This window comes from Tigriopus californicus, chromosome 6 (assembly GCF_007210705.1).
Source record: "Tigriopus californicus strain San Diego chromosome 6, Tcal_SD_v2.1, whole genome shotgun sequence".
Classification (NCBI taxonomy): domain Eukaryota; kingdom Metazoa; phylum Arthropoda; class Copepoda; order Harpacticoida; family Harpacticidae; genus Tigriopus; species Tigriopus californicus.
In genome coordinates, this window is record NC_081445.1 from 3,735,201 (window position 1) to 3,761,257 (window position 26,057).

The window sequence follows — 26,057 nt, forward strand, 5'->3', positions numbered from 1 at the left end:
TCTAGAGTAGAGGTCGACTTTGATAGACGCATTTAGACTAGGATAGTGACCACATTTTGCAGGATAGTTAGCCTTGAAGATTGGCCCAGGTATATGTCAGACAACCGAGATTGATCTGGGACCGTGGGGAGTAGAGGTAGCTAACAATTTGTGTCAATTGACAAAGGAAGCTCGAACTATTTATTGTATGCCCTGATTAGGGTTATAACCGGAGGCCTTAAGATAGATCCAAGAAATTGAAGCCCATGAACTAGGTGTTCTCCATTCTGGAGAGCTATCAAGGTAATTCTACCGAGTGCTTGGGTCAAGAGTTCCATGTTTCCGTTCACCACGGGAATTCAATAAGTCAGGACCTTTCACCCCTGGCTAGTGGACGGAACATAGAGGCTCTTTTTGGTGCCGCGACCCGGGGATCTTTGATTCCCGTGATTTTTATACCTTAACCCGGTGAAATTTTACACTCATTGATCAAAAGTGAGGAACCGGCTCCCGACCAATAAACATAGAGTTTCTTTTTGGTGCCGTGACTCGGAAATTTCATTCCCGGTATTGATTATTTAACCGCAACCCGGTCTTACATTAAGGTTTACACCCCTTGATAAAGCCATTAAACTGCTCGCGTCAAAGAACAACATGGAGTTCTCTTTTTGGTGCCCGATCCGGGATCTTTTTGATTCCCGTGAATAAATTTTGATTAGTGGCCAGAACTTATTTTGGGTTGTATTATTCCCAGTGTTTTGAAAGCTGAAACCGGCTCGCGACAAAGAAACATAGAGTTTATTTTGGGTGCCGAGATGTGTGTCCACGACCTACTTGTAGACCCATTAATGAAACGAGAAAAACTAGATCGTATAAAAGAAGCCTTAAGTACTTATTTTCGGTGCTGCAACGTGAGTTTTTCATTCCCATGAATAAACACTGATTTGCAAACCGGTCGTATTTGTTGGATTCTGTTGTACCCAATTGATTTTGAAAGCCAATTGACGGCTCATGCCAAGAATCATAGCAATTCTTTTTGATGCCGTTATTCTAATCCACGACCCGGTCATTTTGGGTTTTGTGTTCCCAATCTATTTTAAAAAGGCAGTAAACGGGTCGTGCTAAAGAAGCACATACTACTTCTCTTTAGTGCGATTATTTTAGTCTCCCCACAATAGAATTCTGTGCCCCGAGTGTTCACCTACTGGGAACTCATTTTCAGGTTCCCCAAGAGTTGATTTTGTGCCTTGAGTTGCACATGTTATGAAAGCCAATGGAAGACTTGCACCATAGATTTACATAGTTCTTCTGTTTGGTGCTATTACTTGTGTTGGGGCCGACTGCTGAATAGCTCACCCAGATTCAACACGTTTCTTTTGCCGGGAGCAATTCAAAACTTCCAAAAGTCGAAAGAACTCTGCACAAAATTTCAAATTGACGCATAGCTATAGGCGAGGAATTTCAAAGAAAGAAATATAGGCAGTTGGAGAAAACATGGCTATGTCCAACACCAGAACGACTAAATCAGCTGAAGGTACACCGTTCAATGAATCCTCGCCTGTAATAATCTCTATGGTGGAAACCTTATCTCAATTGTCAAGGGACATGGTGAAATAAAAATGGAAAGAGGACTTGAGCAATCATCGCACATCGATCACGTAACTAAATGTGTTCAATGCCGATCCCCATCGCACACGCCAGGCAGCCGGCAGAGAGGCAAAAAAACTCAGAAATATCATGAGTGTCGCTTCTCTGACTAGCCCTCTAGTCTAAACTAGAGTGCTTGTCAGAGAAAAGTCACTCCGACCAAGTCACTGGAGACTTTGCTTTGAACACATTTTCGTAGTTGGGCAGCAGGGTGTCGGGCTGATCGGCTTTTCATGCCTTACTCAGTTTCAACCAAAGCAGACAAACGAGCCATCAACTCAATGGCTCCCTGAATTCGGAACTTCATTTTGAGAATCACGTAACTAAATGTGTTCAAAGCCGATCCCCATCGCACACACCAGGCAGCCGGCAGAGAGGCAAAAAAACTCAGAAATCTCGTGAGTATCGCTTCTCTGTCGCTTCTCTGACTAGCCCTCTAGTCTGAACCCTTGTTTTGTATTGGAAGAGTACCTGAGTGAGGGCAGCGCACCATAGCGGTTGAATTTTGAACCTTTAATGCTGTTCCAAAACAGCGAGGTCAAATGCATCCCAGTTCCAAATCAAATGCATTCAAATATAAATATGCGTTGCCACAAGTTATTACGACAGATGTTACGATATTAGCTACCCTTCAGGCACCCTTACGACCTTTGAATGGGCTAGGTACCACTTGATTAGCCACTATCTACATTTTCAATTGAAAAACACATAATTTAAATCTGGTGTTGCTGTAATTGCAGTTAATGATGCTTGCAGAGTAACTTCAGCCTTAGAACTAACACTTAAGGCGCAAACATTTACAAAGATGGGTTTGGTTTGGAAATAGGACGCATTAGAACTCCTTGTTTTGGTACGGAATTGAAGGTTCAAAATTCAACTGCTATGGCGCACTGACCTCACTGTCGTACATTTCTAATAGAGGGCACTAGTCTGAACAAATGGCTCAATGAAGTGGTTCCTTTTGGGAGAGGACGGGTGTTAGCTTGCCCCTTGCAGTTCGCGTGGCTTGGCAGTGGGCTTTTAAAATACTGATAGTGCAGGCTGTCACAGCCATTGGGCTATCAGCTCCAACTGTTGGTCAAGATATAGGTATTATTAAGATGTATGTTCTCACTGGCTAATGGAAAACCTGTACAAAATTGGAGGACCAGGGGTGATTTTTGAATTTGATGAAACAGTAATTGCAAAATGAAAGTATCACAGAGACCGTTTGGTTTGCCAAAAGTGGGTTTTTGTGGGAAATTGCCCAACCACATGTCAAGAATTCCTTCAAATTGTGAGACAAAGGGACAAAAGGACAACGAGCCAATTATCGAATCCGTTGTCACAAACACCAAAACCACAACTGCAAAAGCAACCAAAGCAACAACGCCTGAAAAACGCTGTACTAAGCAACATTCAGTCAAGTCGACCCCAAGTACCACTAAAAAACCCACAAGTTGGGAGCTGGAGAAACTTCAACAAATGGTTCTAACATCAACAGACCTAACACCAACGTCGAACCAGAAGCTGGTGCTGATTCCAATCAAGGTGAGCTTGAAAATTGGGCCATCAATTTTTGTTCAATTCGATACCACAAATTAATGTTGCATTTTTTAGATACAAGAAATAACGAATCCGTGGCTGAACCTTAGACAGAAAATGTAGGGCATGTGATTGCCCAAAGTTTTATTCGAGTCTTTTTTGTCAAGATTGCAATCCATTCGCTCATGACCAGGGCATTGTACTTGATTTGCGGGAATACTTGACAAGCATACTCATTGCATATGATGTGAAAAAAATAAACGAAACTGAGATTTAGCCTAAATAAATGGTGCTTGTTATGAACTTTTTTTTCTTTAACACATCGTAAAATTCTCGATTGAATCACTGGATCAAAAGTCATGCTTTCTTAAAGTGCTGAACATAAAAAGTTACAAAATGAATGAATGATCTGGCCTTCGTCTGATGCGTTTGCTGAGTTAGATTCGTGTAAAATAGAATAAAATTCCATATTGAAAGCTTCCCACTTATTCTTTGATCAAAATCGTATGAACTGGCGATCAGTATCATTTAAAGAAAAAGGCAATGCCTCTTATTCTCGCCCTCAGCCTCCCCATCCAGATTCCTGTGGTCCATGGTTTTATGAATGAAGTTGGTATGACAGCTCCGTACAACTTAATTCTTTGGCTTTTAAGAGTCAACCTGTTGCCTTATTCCTCTATTCTAAACTAGATTAGCATCATCCTGGGCCATGCCCTGTCAGAAACGCACTCTCAATCCATGAGCTATTTAAAATCGGATCCCGCTTTTTCTTACATTCTCATCCCAAATGTGGGTCTGTAGTTGGTTACAGACTTCCAACAGAACCAAAAACGTTCAGCAACTCAATTCTCAACCTCAATCAAAGTTGAATTGGGAGCTAATTTCGATTATACATAAACCTGCAGACTTGTCGGGGTGCTTTGGTGTTGGCCCATCTTATTTGCGATTCGGTTGCATCATTTTTAAAGACTTCATTGCGAATTTGGATCTTTTTAAATCAATATTTTGTCTTGCTACCGCCCTGAAACTTGAATTAAAACTGAAATTAGCATCATTTTGACCCTTGTTTGCGTCAATCTCCAAAACAATGGGAATGGTGACTCTATCATGCTGCTGTTCATTTAGAATCGATAATATGTCTTGTTGTAAAGTACCGAAAAGTCATTTCTTAACATATATGGTAAAACAAAGACTCCCATGACTTATGTTCAAGTGTTTGTCATAAACGACAAAAAACCGCGTGATATTTGATTCATTGTTTTAGGACTCCTTTATAACCTTACCGTAAGGGAAACGTCAAAATGTTCTTGTTGTTTTTATTGATTATGCTTTTATTATTTGTGGTGTTGGCTATATTCTAAATTTTATTAATTCTGCTTTTCCTAACGTTATTAAAAACGAACGTCATAAAAAGACCTTTTCATAGTTGTTAATTCTATGAAAATAAAAGTTTAGGAAGAAGATGTCAAGTTTAATGTATAACATTTTGCTCAATCCGACAATTACCTTCCAACCGTTTCCAAATCTGAAAATGATCAACTATATTGACTTCAATTTCTGATCGAATTCAGCAAAGAAAAAAATGGCCCTTGTGTGGGGACCAAAAGGAAAATATTTATTTAGCTGATACTTTTGGCATTGCTCTTTCCTAGATTCTAGCTTATATCACCTTGACAATTATCTATAATCATTTTGGTGCACTTTTTAACGGTGTTTTTTGCCCTAACTTGTTTTCATACATCAGCGTGAGAAAACGGTCAAAAACAAAACCATAAAATTCAAAGATTTTGATTCTGAAAAAACGTTCCATGAAGTCCCTATAGAAGATCTTATTCAAAGTTTATTTTATATTCACGTAAAGCTCAAAAACATGTTTGACATGAAATTGATATAATTGCCCGGCGATTGTTTATAAACGATATGACTTCGTCGTGGGCTCAAAAATTGTCACAAAAATTGTGTTTCCCCGCATGGTTTGAAAGGCGCATATCTTGAGATGCGATTTGGTCTCAGTCGCATATACTGCGAGTTTTAGATACTCTTTTTGGTTTGGTTTTTACGGGCTTTTCTAACAGCTAAAGGGAATGTAATCCCCTGTACTATTAAAATGAAAGGTAACATTTCGTCTTTTTATTACCTTTCAATCTTTATATGAAATTTGGTCCAGCAACGAGTTTGAGTTGGCAGACCAAGTTAGTCCTTGAACGTAAGGTTGATCTGGAATGTTATCTAAAAATTTGTCCAAGTCTGACTTGAAGGATGCAACAGGATCAACAAGGCCTACTCATTCTTCACGAATATTAGAGGGTAGCAAATTGTACAATGAGGGGGCCCTAGAAAGAAGAGAAGTAGAATTCATTGTTCCAACTAGCTTGGATTTGCGAGGACTTGAAGGTGCTCTCAGAACGCACATTTTGCCTATACAGGCACTAGAATTGACCCTAAAACCTGGATTTGGACAAAGCTCACGGNATACAGGCACTAGAATTGACCCTAAAACCTGGATGTGGACAAAGCTCACGGATAATTTTGAAGACGTACAATATCAGATGCCTTTCGTACCTTCTCGGAAAACTGTACAATCCCAGCTTTTTCAATCTCTCCCAATATGAGAGCTCTCTCAATCCTGTGATGTTCCTAGTGAAACATCTTTGGACTTGCTCGACCTTTTGCAAACCTGCTGAACTCATTGAAGCCCAAATGGGTGAAGCATATTCAATATGTGGCTGAACAACCCATTTCTACAGATTTAGCGTTATGATACTTTCTCTGGACTTAAATGTCCAATATATACCTACACACAAAAGTTTGAAAAGCTTTACCCACCTTTAACTGGATATGCTTATCTAACTTTCCATTATTTGAAGGATTACACCTAAATCTTTCATAGATTAGACCTGCTCAATATCTTTACCTCCATTATCTACGAGTGGAGTATTCAAAGGCTGCCTTGACCCATAAAATTTCTTTCCGTTCAAGGCAATATTACTCTCATCAACCCAAGGGATTCAATCTACTCAATCTAAAAGGCTACTGGAATCTTGACCATTCCTATTAGAAACTAGCTTCGTATCGTCAGCATAAGAAGATAAACTGGCAATAATATCAAGCTTTTGAAGCGGGGCAATGAATATTATACCTGGGGAACACCTGACGTTCAGGGCCATATTACTCCTAGTAACCCAAGAATATATTATTTCTAGGTTCATTGCAAGGCTAGTGGAATCTTGGCCATTCCTACCAGAAACTAACTTTGTACCGTCAGCATGATGAGAGACTGGCACTAATACCAAGCTTCTGAAGCGGAGCAATGAAGATAATGAAAAGGAGAGGGCCCAAGATGGAGCCCTGAGGGACACCTGACTTGACATCATGTATGTCACTACGGGATCCCTTCAACCTGAACAACTTGCTTCCTAGCACGAATGAAGCTTCTTATCCAATTGAGAACCTTGCCTTGGATCCCAATGTTATGAAGTTTTTTCAACAGAAGGCCATGATCAACTTCATCTAACGCCTTGGCAAAATCAAGATAAACTACATCAACCGATTCATGGCTCTCTAGTCCCTCAAAAACTTGCTCAATATGTTCATTCAGTTGGGTAACCGTGCTAAAATGTGCTCGGAACCCATGCTGGCTAAGAGGAAGGACATCATTGACTCAAGAAGCTCTAACTCTACAAGTTTGAACTTCGTGATCTTCTCAAACACCTTTGAAGTATTCGTAGTGAGAGAAATCGGCCAATAGTTACAAGGAAGCGACTTGTCTCACCCTTTAAAAATTGGGAAAACATGAGCCAATTTAGAGAGGATGGAAACTTGCCTTGATCCAAGATGTAGCGCATCAAGTATAAGGAGACAGGAGCAAGAACCCGTGAGCAATCATCAGGAATTGAGACGTCACTACATCACGTCCAGGAGAGCTCGAGAGTCTTAAGCTCCTGATGGCCTCTAAAGAATCTTGATCTGTAAGTGCAAGATCATCGAATTACTCAGTTTGACTAACATTACCAATTTTAACAAACTCGTCATTAGAACAATGAGCTGTTGCTTCTAAACGCAATCGAGTGAACGCACATTTTAAAATGTGATTTGTTAAAATCTGATATTGTTGCATTTCAAAATTTGCGTTCACCCCATTGATTGGTAAGACATAACATATGTACGTAATTGAAAAAATCGGCATCCCGTTTTTTTCATTTTTGATTCCTTGAAATAGCAGCTGAATTATGATATCAGCACAAATTCGGGAGGTCACTGAGATACTTTTCAATACAGTACTGGTACGAAAAACCTACGACACAAAGAGAAATATTGGACCAAAACGTTGCTAAGATTTGAAAAAGCGTAATGCAAAACTACTGAATTCTACAGTAAGAAAAATAAGGCAAACACATTTTTTCCACCAAAAAAGTTATTTTTAAGCATGTACAAAAATAGGCTTTATTGTGACAGTGTATTAAATCACAGCGCTAAATGAATCATTCCTTTTATGGATGGATGAACTGGAACTCTAATTTAATCCCTTAACAAAGAACCACGAAGCCTCAAAAGAGCACGTAACATCACAAAATTTGAAGGTGACGTCACCTTCCTTTCTTGCCTCAATATCTCAATAGTTATCAGTGACATTAGGAATCCTGAATTGTTGTCTGGGCCGGGCTTTCACCGTGAAGTTCTTTGGCAATGAATATTTTGTATGGAAAGGCGATCATTCTTGGTCGGTTCAATTCATATTATAAGCCTATTCTCTAACTCTCGATTGATTACTCTTGGTCAACAATTTCAGTTTGCAGAATAAGACCAAAATCCCTAAAATGCCGTAAAATTAGGCTTTCAGCCAAAAATGGGAACCAATTGACCATGGCTATTGGACCGTTCGTTTTAGGACGAGTTCAAATCTACTATTTGTTCATTCTGGATATTTTGAATATTTTTTTATTCAGTGTGCATGATACCATCTGTTAGTTTGCTATTTCTGATCAATATGTATGACCCTATGATGCATTGAGAAACATAGATTCTGCAAGCAGGTCGAGGGGCAATCTGTGACAATAACATAAGAGCATTCCAATCCCAGTGAATAACATACGGCTAAATTCATGTAACTAGTAAGGAAATAGTGTGAGATATGGACACTAACATATGACTAATATTTTGCATTTTGGGAGGGAAAATGAACAGTATTTGGTCCTATTTTGAGATAATAAGAAGACAACATCTTCAGTAAGAGGATCAAACATTTTCTCCTCCCCTAAAAACCTAATAACAATCGGAGTTGAATATCACCACCGTGGCTACTATACGTAGATATTTGGATCCAGTATAAATATTGCCGAAGGCGTCATTGCCATCACTATCAGACATAGCCGTTCAAGATCATGGGAGCTTTAAGCAATCTAGCTATCTTGTCGTTGTTAACACTGGTCTCCAGAGTTGCCACTCGGTTCGTTCCATTATCGCAACTTGAGCTGTAATCCCCCGGTTGGAAATCAATCCGACACGGTTATCTTTTTTCTTTCTTTCAGAAACGTTGCTGCCAAATCCTTTGTGCAACTTTCTTCCAATCCCAGGTCGGGTCCCATTCCATATTGTGAGAATGGCCAATGGAAGAGCTGCGAGCAAGTCGTTGTTGACCTGGCTGCTTTGAGAAGTAACCAGCCCTTGACTCTGCCCAATGGAGATCAGGTCACCTTGGTTGATTCCTCACCAGGTAATCAGTAATCATCTTGGCCGCTCTTTCCAAGATAAGAGATGATTGTCAAAACCTCTTGCATTCACTCTCTGGACAGGACCTGATCCCGGATCAACCACGGCTGTTTATCAATCTGAAGACCTGTTGGACTCCGTGACCATCACTTTTTTCGTCTCGGGTTCCGATGAGGTCAATGCCGTCATTCATGAGGATGACCAAGTCTTCAACTTGGCGCCTTGCGACAAAAATATGGTCGATTGCCACGTTTTAGCCAAGGGGGACCCGGACGTGGAGGATCCCATGTCAAGCTACACGATGAGGGATTTGGTGTTGAGTGTTAGTATTCAATTCCTTTTCTTTGTATCATAACTTTTACGTTCATATTTTACAATAAATCATAGACGAACACTGCGCTAGAAGAACTTAGAGATGGTGAGGACCAAGAAGAGCCAGGTCAATTCCAACAAGATGAGGATGGGACGTACGTCGGCACCATCAAGATCTACTACACAAAGGAAGTTGCCCAAGTAGAACCCAATGTGGATACCTTTATCGCCAATATGATCAGTCAAGCCAACACTTGCTTCAAAAACTCGCAAACTAAATTCCGTTTACAATTGCTCTGTACGGAACAACTGAACAATATCACTGAAAAACAACCTGCGGCTGATACTTTGTACCAATTTATGGATATCAAAGGTAAAGTGGAGCATTCTTAGGGCGGTTTTGAACGGTAGGCCAACACCAATTTCATATGGTTTCAGCAATTGAGATTCGGAAGCAAAATACATTTTTTTTTCTTAATAAAAAATTCTCAGGAAATAAAGCCAAGACTCGAGGAACGGCAGATTTCGCGCATCTTCTTGTTGTAAATGTGGCAAGCGTTTGCGGAGCAGCCTTTGTCGGGCACCCATTTGGGTTGTCCAGGTGGAGTTGCGCCAATGCCTACTACACCTTCAGCCACGAAATTGGCCATAACTTGGGATGCTGGCATGCTCGCGGCAGTTATGACCCTGATGAAAGCGATAATTACTATTATGGTTATCTAATTCCTGGCACTGGTCACGTCACCACAATGGCGTAAGTCCACTTCAACCATTCCACAGGTTGTACGTAGGATTGAAAGCATGTTGTTTCATCACGAAATCGTTTCTTGTTTCAGATATTCGACTGCTAATTATCCATGGAAGGCGAACCTGTATTCCAACCCAAATGTAACATTCCAAAATGTCCCAGCTGGCGATGACCGGAACAATTGCGCGCGAACGATTAGAGAAAATGCGCGGGCACATGCCAGCCTTGGCTCAGACACCAATTCATGTGGTAGGATCGCGAAAGAAAAATCAAATCTGAAAAGAAAACATTCATGACTTTTTGGGCGAATATTCTGTTTTGTCAATTTCCCCTTTTCATACCTTTTCGACTCTTTTTCTTACTCACTTTCACATTCACATTTTAGAACATTTTAAGCCGTTTTTTTTTTAATTGTCACAACTTCACTATTTTCGGTCTACCAACGAATTTGCTAATCAATCTGAGCTCCCTGATTTCTTTTTGGGAAAGCCAGCATCAAACGGAGGCGCAGTTGAGGTGTACCTGCTATTGTGGTCTTGATGAAAATTGAAAGAAAATTGCGATTAATTCGCTCAGAAAGAGGCCTAAAAAATCACACTAGGCTTCAGGAGGGAATTACTTGTGAACTATCTATTACTATTTGTCAACTATCATGATTGATATTCTTCGGTCAATCAATTAGACTAGACGTTAACAAACTCTCTTTTTTATTTCAGTCTGATAAAGATGAATGGATCATGGGACTTGATGTTCTTTTCGTTTCACGTATTCAGAATCTTACGTTAACTTTTTGTTCAAAGGCATGCCCTTTGTTTTATGTTCGAAGCAACTTTTAATAACCAATAAAAAGCATAATCATTCCCAAACTCTTGTGGCAACCTGACTGGTTGCAAGAAACCCGGTTGACAATTTGATAGTTTTGCCCTTTGTCAATGGCAAATTCAAGAAAACAACAATCAAATGTTTCAAGTTACCCTCTAACAGCAAGCACATAGTGACTGATTGCTAAGAGCTCTAGAGTGTTGGCAATCTACAATCTTTAGATAATGCAACAAACAAAAGATAATAAATAAACATTGTACAAATGGATGACATCTGGTGCCACCTGTAAGCTCTTCCATCATATAATGAAGATATCTGTCCTTCGAAATTGTTCCCACTTTTCTTGCACTTCAAGACTGGCTCCATACCAAATACAAGAATGTAGGACTTAACTACATGGGCAAGTGATTCCTCCTCCGGGAGGTTCAAATTTGACTACTCTCCTTGACTGTTTTCTTCGATAACTAAATTTGACTACACAATTGTGATGGATCTTATGTTTTAAACTATGCCATGCCCTGCCATCTATCCTATTATTTTCGTATCATTTCCTGCACAACCGGTTCCTTCTTCCACGTTGTTCAGTCTCTCCGACCACAGTCTGAATAAATCCCTTACATGAATCATACGGCTCCGCACTTAATATCCTAATATGGCGCAGTCGTAGAGGAATCATCTGCGTTCTTGGTACTCCACCACATACTTTGGATACCCATCACCCATCTGGATTTTTCCTGCCGCATCCGGACCGTTTCTCTCACAATTACGCCTGGATTCTTCCTCGCGGAAATCTTACCAGTGGGCCCATTCAACCACGTTCCACATCTGCAATCTGTGTGTTGAGCCATGGGTTCCGTAAAGAAATCACTTGTCGCCAAAAAAGGAACCTTCTCCAGACACCTCAATTCCTGCAAGAACTACCTTTCCGATGTTGAGTTGATTGACCCCTCCGGGTTGGAGATGTCAATGGTAGACCGGATTGATGGGCTGTTCACCAAGGTGGAATCGTCTTTCAATTCCTTGGAAGAATTTTTGGATTCATCCAGCTCCGTCCTCGATGCGGATTCCGTTACCAAGGAAGTATCCATGCTTGATCAATTCTCCGGTATTATGAGCAAACTTCGTCAAAGGATTTTGAGCACGTCATCTCGAATCCGGACTCAAACGAGAAGCTCCACCGTTCCATCCTCATCACCGCTCTCGTCTCCTTCAACGTCATCCTCCAAGATCAACCTTGCCCTTAAACCTGATAAGTTGCTTTCTTCTTGCACTCTTGCTGAATTTTGTTCTTGGAATACGGGTTTCAAACTCTTCTATTCTTCTAACAACATGGACACTTTTCCCATACCCGAGCAACACGGCTATCTACGTTCATGTTTAGAATTGAAACTTCAGCAAATGCTTAGCACAAAGGTTGATGATGTTACGCCTATCATGGGAGATGACAGCTGCATTGCAAGGCTGAGAAATATTTTTGTCCAACACACTCCGCTACTTACCAGACGATACAACTTCTTTAGATGCGATCAACAATTAGGTGAGCGTTTTAGTGACTGGTACCTTCGACTCCAACGTGAAGGCCAGGAAGCTGAACTCGCCACCATGGGCGAAGATGATCTCTACATTTTGAGGTTGGTCACCGGTAGCTGGGATCATCGATTACGAGAAGAATTTCTCCGAAAAGCTAATCCAACCCGTGATCTTCATCGTACGGCAATGGCTTGGGAATCGGCCCACGCAGTCGAAGCTTCCCTTTCTTCAAGCTCTCGATCCTCCACCGTTGCTGCTCTTTCCTCGTACAAGAAATCAAAATCTGGGAAAAAGGACAAATCATTTTCTAACTCCAGCAATGACCCAATTAATCCCGGCTCACTTCGAGGCAAGTGTATTGGTTGTGGGAACTCACCACATCCTTCTCCAGAACACTGTCCTGCTTGGAGCAAAACCTGCAGCAAATGCAACAAGCCAGGCCATTTTGCATCGGTTTGCACTGGAGGCCGTTTTTGGCGTGGTCGATCGAAATCTCGTTCCCGACCCAGCCCTTCCCTTTCTCCTGGTAACTCGAAACCCGTCAACACCGCCATCATTCGTGTCAATCACACCAAAACTCGTCCCACTCTCACTACCTCGGTTGAGATCCATCCCGACACTTGCACTCCGTTCCACATGATCGTACTTCCTGACACAGGCGCAACAGAGACACTCATCTCAGCCGATCTCGTCAAACGATATGGAGTCCCCATTGACGGTTCTTGATCTCGTTCAATTCTGGCTGCCAACAATTCGGAACTGAAATGCTATGGAGCTGTGGATCTCACAATCTTTCATTTGGGAAAATATCAAACTCACCTTCCCGCTTTTGTGACCCCCGATATCCACGATCAAGTCCTCCTCTCCTGGCATTCCATGATCGATCTCGGGATGTTAAATCCCACCTTTCCGTTCCTTCCAGAGGACGCTCCATCAGCTACAACGCTTGACGAGCCCTCGTTTCTTGGGAAAGTGACCCATTCACGGTCCATTCTGTCAAAGCCATCAGAGGAGCAGGTCAAGGACGGAATTGGTGATCTCTTGGACCAATTTCCCTCCGTCTTTGCTTCGTCTGACAAGCTCAGACCCATGATTGGACCACCAATGACCATTCATCTGAAGGACGATATTCCAATCCATCCCACCCACGTCACAGTTGCAAGAAATGTTCCATTTGCGTACGCTGATCAAACTCAAAAGGAACTCGAGTTTATGTCCGCTTCGGGAATCATTGAAGTTGCCTCTGAACCTTCAACATGGGTGAGCCCAAGTCTAGCGATCCCAAAGCCCAATGGATCAGTTCGTCTTGTTGTGGATTTCACTGCTCTGAACAAATATGTCAAACAACCGATCCACCCATTCCCATCTGCCAAGGACATATCCACTTCGATCCCACCGTCCTCCAAGTGGTTTGTCGTCCTTGATGCCGTCAAAGGCTATTGGCAGGTGGAGCTGGATGAAAAATCAAGAGCTCTAACAACATTCTTGACGCCTTTTGGTCGCTTTCGTTACTGCAGGGCCCCAATGGGTCTAAACGCTTCTGGCGATGAATTCTGCGCTCGTGGTGACCGTGCTTTGGCTGGCCTTGCTGGGGTCAAGAAAATCGTCGATGATGTCCTCGTGTGCGGGGATTCTTTCTCCGACCTCATCACCAAGACAAAGGCCGTTCTTCAAAGATGCAAAGAACACGGTATCACACTCTCCAAGGCCAAAGCACAAGTGGGATCTTCTGTCAAGTTCGCGGGATACATCATTGGCACTGATGGTGGTCGCCCAGACCCCACCAAGGTCGCCGCAATTGCCGATTTCCCCGCTCCTCAAAACATCACTGATCTCCGATCATTTCTTGGACTGGCCAATCAGTTAAGGCAATTTGTGCCCGATTTGGCCCACGCCGCCCAACCACTTCGAGACCTTTTGAAGAAGGACACTGCCTTCATTTGGTTGTCCGAGCATCAGGACGCTTTCAACGCCTTGAAAGCCATCCTCACCACACCAGGAGGTTCAATTTTGGCTCATTTCGATCCCGCACTCCCTTCTTTTCTTTTGACTGACGCCTCTCGCTTGAAGGAATTAGGATATGCCCTCCTTCAGACGTATCCTAACGGCCAGTCAAAACTGGTGCAGTGTGGATCTCGATATTTGACTGCGGCGGAGACACGCTATGCCGTATGCGAAATAGAGGCATTAGCTGTCCAATGGGCTGTTCAACGTTGCCGTCTTTATCTCTTGGGCATCCAATTCACGGTCATAACGGACCACAAACCTCTGTTTGGCATTTTCAAAGGTTCAAACTTGGGATCCATGGACAATCCCCGTCTTCAAAGGATTATGATGAAATTGGCGGCTTATACGTTCGACGTCCAATGGATCCCGGGCAAAAAACATCACGTGGCTGATGCTCTTTCTCGCTTTCCGCTCTTTGACATCCAAAAAGAAGATCAGGACGAACCAGTTCTTTCTGGATTTGATTCGATCCACTTGGCCACAATTTCTCTCAACTCTGCACCTGATTCTGGTTTGGCCTCAGTCTCTGAAATAGCCAAAGGGGATGTCAACTATCAGGCGATCATCTCCACTCTTCTTTCGGGTCAATCTCCTAAATCCTTACCTCAGAGTCATCCGTCTAAACTGTACTCGAAGCAATGGGAGGCCTTGTCTTTGGATTACAGTACCGATTTACTCATTCTCCAAGGCCATCGGATCGTTGTCCCAACCGCTGCCCGCCCCACCATTCTTCAAGATCTTCATAGAGCCCATCAGGGTATTCGCCGTACCCGTGCCTTGGCTCGCAGCCTTTACTTCTGGCCTGGCATGAATAATGAGATTGAACAAATCATCAGTTCATGTGCCACATGTCAGGAACACCGGCCGAGCCAACCGGCCGAAACTCTGGTCCAATCCAAAGCATCTAGGCCTTTAAAATCGATTTCGGTGGATATTTTCGACAACGCAGGTCAACACTATTTGGTCATGGTGGACCGCTTTTCCGGTTGGCCATGCGTCGCCCACTTGTCCAGAATGGACACGCCAGCCATCACCAGCATCTTGAATGATTGGTTCACAGACTATGGGATTCCTAAAATTCTTCGTTCTGATGGAGGACCCCAATTCTGTACCGAATTTGGAGAGTTTTGCCGCGGTCTGAACATCGTCCATGAACTCTCGACCGCCTACCATCCCGCCTCCAACGGTCATGCCGAATCAGCGGTCAAAGCCATGAAGGCCCTCCTGCAAAAAATATAACAATCGTTGGCATGATTTCAGGATTTCTCTCTTGGAGTGGAGGAACACATCTCGCTCAGACGGCTTGACCCCTGCTCAATGGCTGTTTGGTCGCCGCATGCGGACCCGTACTCCCGGCCACCCATTGACGTACACCCGCCTCTCCGATCGAGACTTGGCGACTGCCTTAGCCAAAGGGGGGGAGGAGGAGGTGAAGATCAAGGATCATTTCGATCGCCGTGCCACGGACCTTCCACCGTTGACACCCGGTACCCTGGTCACACTCCAGGATCCCCGCTCGAAAAAGTGGAATCGGTCCGGCGTGATTCTTCGACCTCGATCTGATGGTCGCTCTTACGAAGTGGACCTCAGCGGTCGAATCACAATTCGAAATCGAAGATATCTTCGACCTCAATGTCCCATTCCATCGGTATGGCCGTTACACATCTTCCGTTTTTGGGTCAGCTGATATTTTGGTCCTTCGAGAAGAGAATAAAACTTAACCTAACCTAACCTGACCTAACCTAACCTTTCGGTTGCAAGGGCCTGGGGGCGCCTAGGCCGCGGCGCAAGCCTGCGGCAGCTCGGTTGCAAGGGCCTCGAACATGGCGGCAGATTAGAGCTTAATTCTGCAATGAAAAAAAAAAAGATTCCGCTCATCGAGATTCGAACTCACGACAGACAAAAATCAATGTGGGGTCACACACACCGTACGCCCACGACTGTCAAATGATACACAATGATTCGACTACGTTTCTACTTAGAGGAGCTACATGTCGAGAGAGTGGCAGCTGACCCAAAAATGGAAGACATGTAACGACCATAATTCCATCGGTCCCTTCTAGCTCCTCTCAGGCACTCATTTCGTCGTCAGATGGCCACACTCGCATTCAAGACTCCTTTCCAACGCCCTCGCCTCCGGTCATCCCTCGCCGCAGTGATCCTATCAAAAAGCGCGTCACTTTTGCTTAAAGTTCATTTGAAATACCGTGTGTCGCCATCTTGAGGGGGGTTGATGGATCCTGTGTTTTAACCTATGCCATGCCCTGCCATCTATCCTATTATTTTCGTATCATTTCCTGCACAACCGGTTCCTTTTTCCACGTTGTTCAGTCTCTCCGACCACAGTCTGAATAAATCCCTTACATGAATCATACGGCTCCGCACTTAATATCCTAATAAATTGGTTGTTGCTTCCTCGCTAATCTTGGCTTGTCAAACTTGGGAAGTGATAGATCATATGAGTTGCGTTTTCCTTTATATGTGTCCCCCTGTCTTAACATATACAAGGGAGACTGGACAACCAAGGCATTGAGCACTTGTGTCCAGTGATAAGAAATCATTAAAAGCAATTTTCGACCAGGTGGCAGAAAATAGTGGCAGAAAGTGGTAGAAATTTGTTCCAAGATTATTTTTGCCAACGAGGATATAAATTAGATGGAAATCATTAAAACCCATTTTTGACCTCCGTGTTATAATTGTATCTCACCATCATCGACACTCTTTATCTAAGGTTCAGTGAAATATTTTATTTAATGTTCCGGCTCTACCCGCGCATGTTTGTTCTCGTCGTTGCCTGTAGAAACCAGTACAGTAGTTCACGCCTGCTCTTATAGTTCTTTTTTTTGGTTCATAGAAATATAAGCACTACGGTTAAAGTTTACGGTTGATTACATCAAAATCTAACAGGTTATGGGTCTTTGACACGACCACTGCGCCATCGAAGTTTAGAGTGATGTCTACGGATCAACGGTCGGAAGTCGTGCCCTTGATCGGATCAAATTATCCAGGGACTCTCTATCAGAGATAGACCAGGGAGTGATAGAGAGTCCCTGAATTATCCCACATGGAAGGTCCAGGTGAAGATGTCCTTGATCAAGGACGGACTGTGGGGAATTGTGTGCGGATCCGAGGCCCCTCCCTCGCCAGGAGATGGAGAACCGTCAAAGAAATTTGTCGCTTGCCAGGATCGGGCGTTGGCCTTGATTGTGCTGTCTGTGGACCCGGGTAGGTTGTATCTGTTGGGCAATCCACTCGATCCTAAAGTGGTTTGGGATACTTTAGAGAACCAATTTCAAAAGAAAACTTGGGCAAATAAGCTCCATTTGAGAAAACGCCTGTATTCATGCCGTCTCAATGAAGGGGGAAGCCTGCCAGCCCACCTGAAATCTATGTCGGAGTTGTTCCAGGAGCTGGCCGTTGTGGGTAGCGCACTAGAGGAGGAAGATCGGGTCATCTGTCTGTTGGCCAGCCTGCCTCAGAGCTACGAGGTTCTTGTCACCGCGTTGGAAGCCCACTTTGAGGTCCCATCGTGGGAATTGGTCACGGAACGGTTGCTCAGTGACGAGCGGAAAAAGACGGGAATGGGCGGGACAAGTGAAGTCGAGAGAGGCTTAATGTCGTGCCATCAACAGGGATTGATCGAGTGCTTTCGGTGCGGAAAGCGAGGCCATATCAAGCATAACTGCAAAGTCAAGATGGCATTCAAGTCCAAGAAAGGGTTCGCTGGGCAAGGCGAAAACAGAGCCCATCAAGTTGGAACGAAGAAGGCAGACGAGAGCGTTGGATTAACGGCACACGTGATTGCTAACACCCGGGTTGAGCAACCTCTAACATGGATCATTGACTCTGGAGCCACGTGTCACATGTGCAAAGACATCAGGATGTTTAAGGATGTGGAGGTCTTAGAGGCGTCGGTAAACATCGTACTCGGGGACGGCCGCAGTGTTCAAGCAAATCAACGAGGCCAGGTGTCACTTATTATGCGAGTGAATGGCAAATTGATTGAGTGCACACTGCATGATATTTTATTTGTGCCCGAACTATCTTTCAATCTTCTCAGCGTGTCTAAGGCATCCCAGCGTGGGGTGTTGTTTGAGTTTAATGGAAGAAAGTGTTCCATCCTAAGCAAGACAAAAGGGGTGGTTGCTGTGGCCGAGCAAGGTGATGGCCTGTATCGCCTTTGTTTGGGCCATGATATCCAAGGAAATTGAGTCTGAAAAGGATTTTCAGATCTGGCATTGTCGCATGGGACATCTCGGCCCTAGCGGACTGGAGGAACTAATCAGAAGAGATTTGGCTACCGGTATGAGCTTGGTAAAGGCGAGTTCCAAGGAGGTGTGCGAGCCCTGCGTACAAGGGAAGGTACACCGTACGGCATTTCCCAAGCAATCTCAACGACGTTCATGCGAGAAACTGGGTCTAGTTCATAGTGATGTATGCGGGAAAATGGGCGTACCATCTCTTGGCGGTGAGGAATATTTCCTTACATTAATTGATGATCATACACGGTTTGTCTGGACCTACGTGATCAGAAAGAAGAGCGAGGTCTTCACTGTATTCAAGGAATGGAAGGCCAAAGTTGAGAAAGAGTCCGGATGTCAGTTAAAGGTGTTGCGAACTGACAATGGTGGAGAGTATACGTCTGATCAGTTTGAAAAATACCTTACCAAGGATGGAGTTCAACATGAGCTGACGATCCCGCGTACACCCGAGCAAAATGGTGTGTCTGAGCGGATGAACCGAACGCTTGTTGAGGCCACCCGCGCCATGTTGTCCGATGCCGAGCTCCCTCTTCGGTTTTGGGCTGAAATTCTTTCGACGGCCACTTATCTACGTAATCGAAGCCCTACCAAAGCATTGGTTGAGAAAACGCCGATAGAAGCTTGGACAAACAAAAAACCGGATTTGGCGCACTTACGTCGTGTTGGGTGCCTGGTCCATGTGCACGTTCCCAAGGAAGAGAGGGGAAAGTTGCACCCCAAATCAAAGCCCCTGACCATGCTTGGCTATGGAGATAGCGTAAAAGGCTATAGGCTATATGATTGGGCTCGAAGGCGTGTGGTTTTCAGTCGGGACGTGAGATTTGAAGAGCTTAAGAACGGATTCCGATCTGAAGGGTATGAAGAACCAGGTCAGCTTGTCGTCCTTGATGGTGCTCACAATCCCATTGTTGCTCATGATGATGCTGGGCGGAATTTTGCGGTTGANCCATGTGCACGTTCCCAAGGAAGAGAGGGGAAAGTTGCACCCCAAATCAAATCCCCTGACCATGCTTGGCTATGGAGATAGCGTAAAAGGCTATAATGACCCTCGGATGTTGAACGTTGGTTAATCTCACCCACGCCCACGGCGCGTGAGAAAGGAGCCACAGCGCTATGGTGAATGGACTTGCTCAGCTATGAAAGGGGACACGGATCCCAGTACATTTCACAAAGCGCTTAGTAGTGACGACTCCCACCTGTGGAAGGGAGCAATGAGTAATGAGCTTGATTCCCTCCAGGAGAATGACGTGTGGGAGTTGGTGCCACAACCCAAGGACAAACACGTCATCGGAACAAAGTGGGTGTTCAAGGTGAAGCGAGACGAGCACGGAAATGCCGAGCGGTACAAGGCCAGGTTGGTTGCCAAAGGCTTTACACAAACTTATGGGCTGGATTATGATGAGCCATTTTGTCCAGTTGTAAGGTTTGAAACGATTCGAAGTCTCATTGCCATTTCTGCAGCCCAAGATTCTTCATTCATCAAATGGACATCACCACCGCATTCTTGAATGGCGAAATTGATGAAGATTTATATGTGCGACAACCTGAAGGCTTTGAGGTGGCAGGCAAGGAAGGCTATGTCTGTAAATTAAAGAAGGGCCTGTATGGATTAAAACAACCTCCCCGATGTTGGAACTTCACATTGGGCAAAGTTCTAAATGGACTTGGTTTCGTCCAAACTAATGAAGATCCATGTTTGTACAGCTTGAGGGGAGAGTCCAATATCATCTACCTAGTTGTTTATGTGGACGATCTCGTTCTTGCTGGGAAAAACGAAAACGATCTGGAAGGGATCAAAATGAAGCTCTCCACATGCTTCAAGGCCAAGGACCTCGGCCGCTTAAGTCACTTTCTTGGCATCAGTGTAGACCAAAACATCGGAGGTGACACGATTTTCATGGGACAACCACAATTTGGCCGGGACTTGTTGGAAAAATCCGGAATGAGCCAATGCAAGCCGGTTGACACGCCAATGGAAATCAACGTAAAATTGGCCAAGGCCAAAGAAGAGGACACAGCGGTCCACCCCACTGAATATCGATCAATCGTTGGTGGCCTGCTGTACCTCGCTATGAGAACGAGACCTGATTTGGCATTTGCAGTTGCTACCGTGGCCAAGTTTGGATCTCACCCTGGTCACGTACACTGGAGTGCGGTAACCAGAATTCTGAGATATCTTCGAGGAACCTTAGAACTTGGAATCTCCTATTCCCGCACTAGCACAAGTGAACTGGTTGGGTTCTCGGACTCAGATTGGGCGGGAGATCCTGAAGATCGGAATTCCACATCCGGCTATGTTTTCATGTTGGCTGGTGGTCCAATTTCGTGGAAAAGCCAGAAACAAAAGTCGGTAGCACTTTCTACAGCCAAAGCCGAATATATGGCGCTTTCGAGTACTGCTCAAGAGGCACTGTGGTTGCGAAATGTGCTGGTGGACATGGGTGTCAATGTGAATTCTCCTACAACTATTTTCGAAGATAATCTTGCATCCATTGGTTTGGCTAAGAATCCACAATATCATGGACGAGCCAAACATATAAGCATTTGATACCATTTCACGCAAGAACAAGTCCAACTAGGACTCCTGTTTTGGAGCTCGCTGAGAAGAGTCGCATTTTTTGTTGCTGTTCTTATCTCCCAGGAATTTCGAACCAAGGTGCGACTTCCTCTGTTGCTCCTTGGTTGCTGTGCACGTGTAGTGTTCGTGGTGTTTGTGTGTGGGTGAATGAATGGGAATTGCCATTCATTCACTCAAATAGGTTTGGTTTTTCACGGCTCTTTGGTAAGACGTAATTACTTTAAAACCTAATAAGTTTATTGCTCATTTATGTTTATATTTAGCTTTAGCATTATCTCTCTGATTTAGTACTGTAGCAGTAGTGTAGTATTTCTAGTTCCAAATCGTTATGTGTAGTTCTTTAGTTTGATTGCATTGGCCCCTTACAGTTAGAATTTATTGTTCATTAGTGTAATGATTTCATTTTGTGTTAGACCAGTTTGTTGAGTTTATATCTGTGTTTTTGTATTTATTTTTTCCTAGTTTACATATGTTTTCAATTCCTTGCTTTTCTCTGTCCCTTACTTCTTGTTTACTATCTCCATCTTAGATTTGTATGTTTAGTTTGATGTGAAGTATTTCATTCCTATTTTGCTCTGTTGTCCTGTATCTCAGGACAAGCTTGCACAGCTTTTTTAGTTCTTTTCTTTCTCTTGGTCTCTTGATTTTGTTGCTCAAAGGTAGTTCTTCCTGCATTCATGATGGAAGCTATTTTTGGAAAAGTCAGCAAAGAGGCCAGACAATGTTTGGATCTGGTCTTAGCTGGGAAGGATCCTTCCATAGTCAATAAGCCGTTTATCATAGAGGCTGGACAATTGATTTATATAAGGTTTTTATAGTAAATGCGTCTCTGGATTTGAAGGTGCGGTAAATCCATCCTCCTTGCTACTTTAACTTTAATATATTGCTCAAATTTTCCGTCATTTGCAACCTCTAGTCCCAAATCTTTTGCCAAACTGACCACCTCTATTGAATTTCGACAATCTTATTGATATGTTCTGTTGGGATGGAAATGGAGTAATTTCTCATCTCGGAGCAAATGGTCACCCCTATGCTCAAGAGAAAAAGATGAGACAATCGCGTCACCCTGAAACTCAGCAGCTAACTATATCCGGAGTATTGTTATCCAACCAATCAAAATGAGAAAATGTTTCAGCCGTTGTAAAATATTGTCAGATGGAAAGAAAATGCCCATGAGGTAGTAAGGTACCCATTTGGTCGCATGAAACTCAGAATATAAAGAATTTAAAACTACAGTACTATTGAATGTTTCATCGGAAAGATCTAAAGGTCCATCGCTACCTGGTAGGTCTTTATGGAACTTTATGGACGGTCGGAAGAAGCCAGGATTAAGGTGATACGGAGAGATCCAGATTTGGTGGAAGAATCAGAGCAGGATTTCGTCCCACCATGTTCCTTTGTTAATGCCTTTTAATGTTAAGTCAAGGGCTAAAATTTTAAGCTTTATGGTTTTTCCTACCACGTCATCATAACATCGGTGGAAATAATTTTGTAAATGTTGCGTGTTAGCGGAATTTCTACCAACCATGAGAATACAAAACATAGACAATTTGTATTTGGGTTATGTCAATAACTGATCCATGTGAATATTCCAGATAGCGTACGGCGCATCATTGAGTAAAGTTTACTTGTATGAACTAATTTAAAAAAGACTTTGTATTTGAAAATTGCAAGGGAGGAATTTTATCAAATTCCGCATTCGTTGTTCCTTTCAAACTTCAACTAAACGATGGCAATTGACTCCTTTCAAACACGTAAAGTTTCATCCATTCAACACGCGTTCAACTGCCTCTAACAAGTAATATGATCGCGATTGATCAAAGTGATTGGACTAGCATCGATGATTTCCCGAAGAGGGCCTTGTCAGGGTTGAAAGCAAATGATGAAAAACAGCCATTAAATATTTTTTCTGAGCCTACACAAATCCTCCACATTATAAAATGAGCTGTATTACGGCAAGCTCCAATATTCAGTTACCTTTGGCGCCTGTAAGTGCTAGTTTTGTTATTGTATGTGGCTTTGCAATTCTCACACTCCCTAACTTAACCCATTCAGCTTCCTCCCTCCTCCTCGTCCCTGGGATGATCCATAAAAATTAAGAACCTTCCAATGCAACCCTGTACATCATCAGCCATCATCTCATTATCATGCCATTTACTCACCTGTGCTCAACTCGAGGATACCAGACTTCCACGTAGACCTTCCTCCATCTTGTTAAATGATGTTCTTCGATCAAGTTCCGTCCTTCTCAACCACGACTACATCTACAACGTTCAACGGTGGCACTGGGCATGAAATGAAATGAGACCCATCCCATCTGAATCTAAATATTCTAAGGATTCTTAATGTGGCCACTAAAGTATTGCTCATGGACCATTTTAGCAAGTAGTGAGATATGAAAGATTTACTATCAAAATTTAAATTTTCCCGCCACTCCAATTTGGTCTCGCTTCGGTGTTGCCGACTTGAATCAGTCAGCGCCATTTTGGATGACTCCACAAAAGTAGCCGTGTTTTAGTTTGAACCAGGTGTTCATTTCGTTACGTTCTAGATTCAACCCCAGGGATTCAATTTAAGCCCTTAAGTTTGTTCTGGGCCAATTCTCACACAGCATCACGGCAGAATTAAACCATTCTTGTTGAGCCACTCTGCAGCTGGCAGCCTGTTGCACTCTTGAAGAAACTCACTCTGCCGTCTGTCATGATTGAGAGTCAAAATGTCAAAATTCACAATCTTGCATTGACACTTGGCAATTGTCAATCTTTAATTGCCTCCACCATGGGAATGAGTGAGCTGCAAGTTTACCGTCCGTCTTCAGACATAATGCAATATAAGTCAAAGCACAAGCAGCATATACAAATTCTGCATGTTAATCCACTTGGTCATATCAAATTTGAAACACCCAATTTCAAGAGGTGTAATATAGTTTGTTGTAATTGTTGTTGTTCAAATAGTGTTGAAGAGTCACCTTTCTTCGTCCATTGGACATTGGGTTGAGGTATTAGCATACATGATGCCCTGAATACACAACCAAAACACAGACTTACAACAACGGAAGCTTTATATGACATGAGACTCACAAGCACTGACTTGTCCTGTGTTGACAAAAAAGCCTCTCCCACCAAGCGGTGTTGCCAATTCCCAAGATGAGGCATGAATCGTTCTCATTAATTGGTCAATTAACTTAACCACATGACAAGGCTTAACATCCATTGAAGTGTTACATTACATTAGCATGGAGACAAAAAGCAAATTTGAATTAACAAAGACTGAAGCCGGTCATGACCAAGAGAAAGCCTCTGTTGTTGATTGATGCAAAATGGCGTTGAGTGTCCCCAATTGGCAGCTCGAAATTGAGCTCAAAACGGAGCGGAGGGAGGATTCAACTTTTGATAGTAAATCTTTAATTTCTAATTTAGTTCTAAAATGGTCCATGAACAATACTTTAGTGCACACATTAGCACTCCTTTTAACATACAGATTCATATGGGATAGGTCGCACTTCATCACATTTGATTTCATGTCCAGTGCCACCGTGGTTCGTAAGAAAATAGCGCAGAACAACGGAGACGCACCCTACATCTGGATTTAGTGAAGTCCATATCACCTGAATACTCTTAGAATAATTGTCCGTCACCATTGCATTGTTTCCCATAAACATTTACATCATGCCCTTAGACTAGATTAAAACCTTGAAGGCCAGTCGTCGAGGTTACAAGGCAGTCTTGACCAAAATACGACGGCATCCCTTGCAGACATATCTGAATTCGATGAGGGAGATCCCTCTCTCCTTGAAGAATATTTCACAAGTTAGCAAGGAACCAAATCTGGCACAGGACGAAGTGCTAAAGAAACTTTAGAAATATTTTCAAATCGCACTTATTTAGTGTTCGGGATCCTCGCGTAGATAAGCGAGACTTTCTATCAATTCCCCAGAAAGATGGCCAGAATTCTACGTCACTTCCTAAAGATTTACGGCAACAAGGTGGCTATACCGGTACAGCAAATATCTCCGAAGATCAGCTCCTAATTGCTTTGCTTCTTTTAGCAATGTTGAAAGAGTCCGACATAGCCCAAGTAATCTTGACGATTGTCGCACATACATCCTTGGACTCGAAACATCTCGTCGAGGAGCCAAAATAATCAGCGATCCTTCTAGTAAGTCACAAATTCCAGTCTTCAACTTACAAGAAGTCAAAAAGTATTAAAGTATGGACTTGAGGAAGCTTTGTGCTTTATGTCGTTGGTGCCAATTTTCCCTGACCAATAGCTGCAACCATTGGATCGAATGTATCATCTGCTTTGAGCCATTCATCGTGTATTTATTTGGTCAGAGGACAATCGCGAAAATTGGATTCAATCATAGCCGGAAGATCCATCCGAGGAGGACTTCGCACAAGTGAACAGGAAATTGAAATTGATCCACAAGAATGCATTTGATGACACCCAATGGAGGCCTAAGCGTGAGCTTATTGTGGGTGATCCATTGGTGATAACTGATCATTCTCAAAGAAGGAGCACGACCATTTGCAATATCTAAGGCATTACCCGGCCCGTTTTCCCAAAGAGACATGGCGGAGAATGAGTTAAAGAATATGACACAAATGAAGGTAATTACACCTGAGGGTTAAGATCCCACTGTTTGGTGTCATCCAATGGTTGTCGTTCCTAAACCGTATGCGGACAACCGGATCTGTGTCGACCTGACTGGTGTATTCATGAATTTAGGTTGCGAGACAACCAACATGTTTCTTCCCTCTAAAACTCATTTATCTTTTACCATTTCCTTTGTCCGATTGCTCTCCGATTTCATTCGCTTCTTGTCCGTCCTGCGAGACAGACCATCCTCACAATCGATAATAAAGTTCTTAAATATAAAGTGCATTCACTTATTGGAACACGACATCATTCCGCTGCCAAGTTGATTCAGAATTCCAAC

General features: G+C 43.2%; 2 protein-coding genes across 2 annotated transcripts; both read left to right on the top strand.

The window, feature by feature from the left end:
• The first annotated feature begins 8,289 nt into the window (after window positions 1-8,289).
• On the top strand, window positions 8,290-10,785 carry LOC131882334 (peptidyl-Asp metalloendopeptidase-like). The gene is made up of 7 exons (XM_059229451.1): window positions 8,290-8,596; window positions 8,679-8,863; window positions 8,943-9,181; window positions 9,247-9,544; window positions 9,664-9,925; window positions 10,008-10,168; window positions 10,636-10,785. The coding sequence occupies exons 1-7, from the start codon at window positions 8,532-8,534 to the stop codon at window positions 10,638-10,640; spliced, it is 1,215 nt and encodes a 404-aa protein (XP_059085434.1). The 5' UTR covers window positions 8,290-8,531; the 3' UTR covers window positions 10,641-10,785.
• A 1,558-nt stretch (window positions 10,786-12,343) lies between these two features.
• On the top strand, window positions 12,344-15,517 carry LOC131882409 (uncharacterized protein K02A2.6-like). Its single transcript, XM_059229545.1, has 2 exons — window positions 12,344-12,620; window positions 13,194-15,517. Exons 1-2 carry the CDS (start codon window positions 12,344-12,346, stop codon window positions 15,515-15,517), a joined length of 2,601 nt encoding a protein of 866 aa, XP_059085528.1.
• Window positions 15,518-26,057: the final 10,540 nt, after the last annotated feature.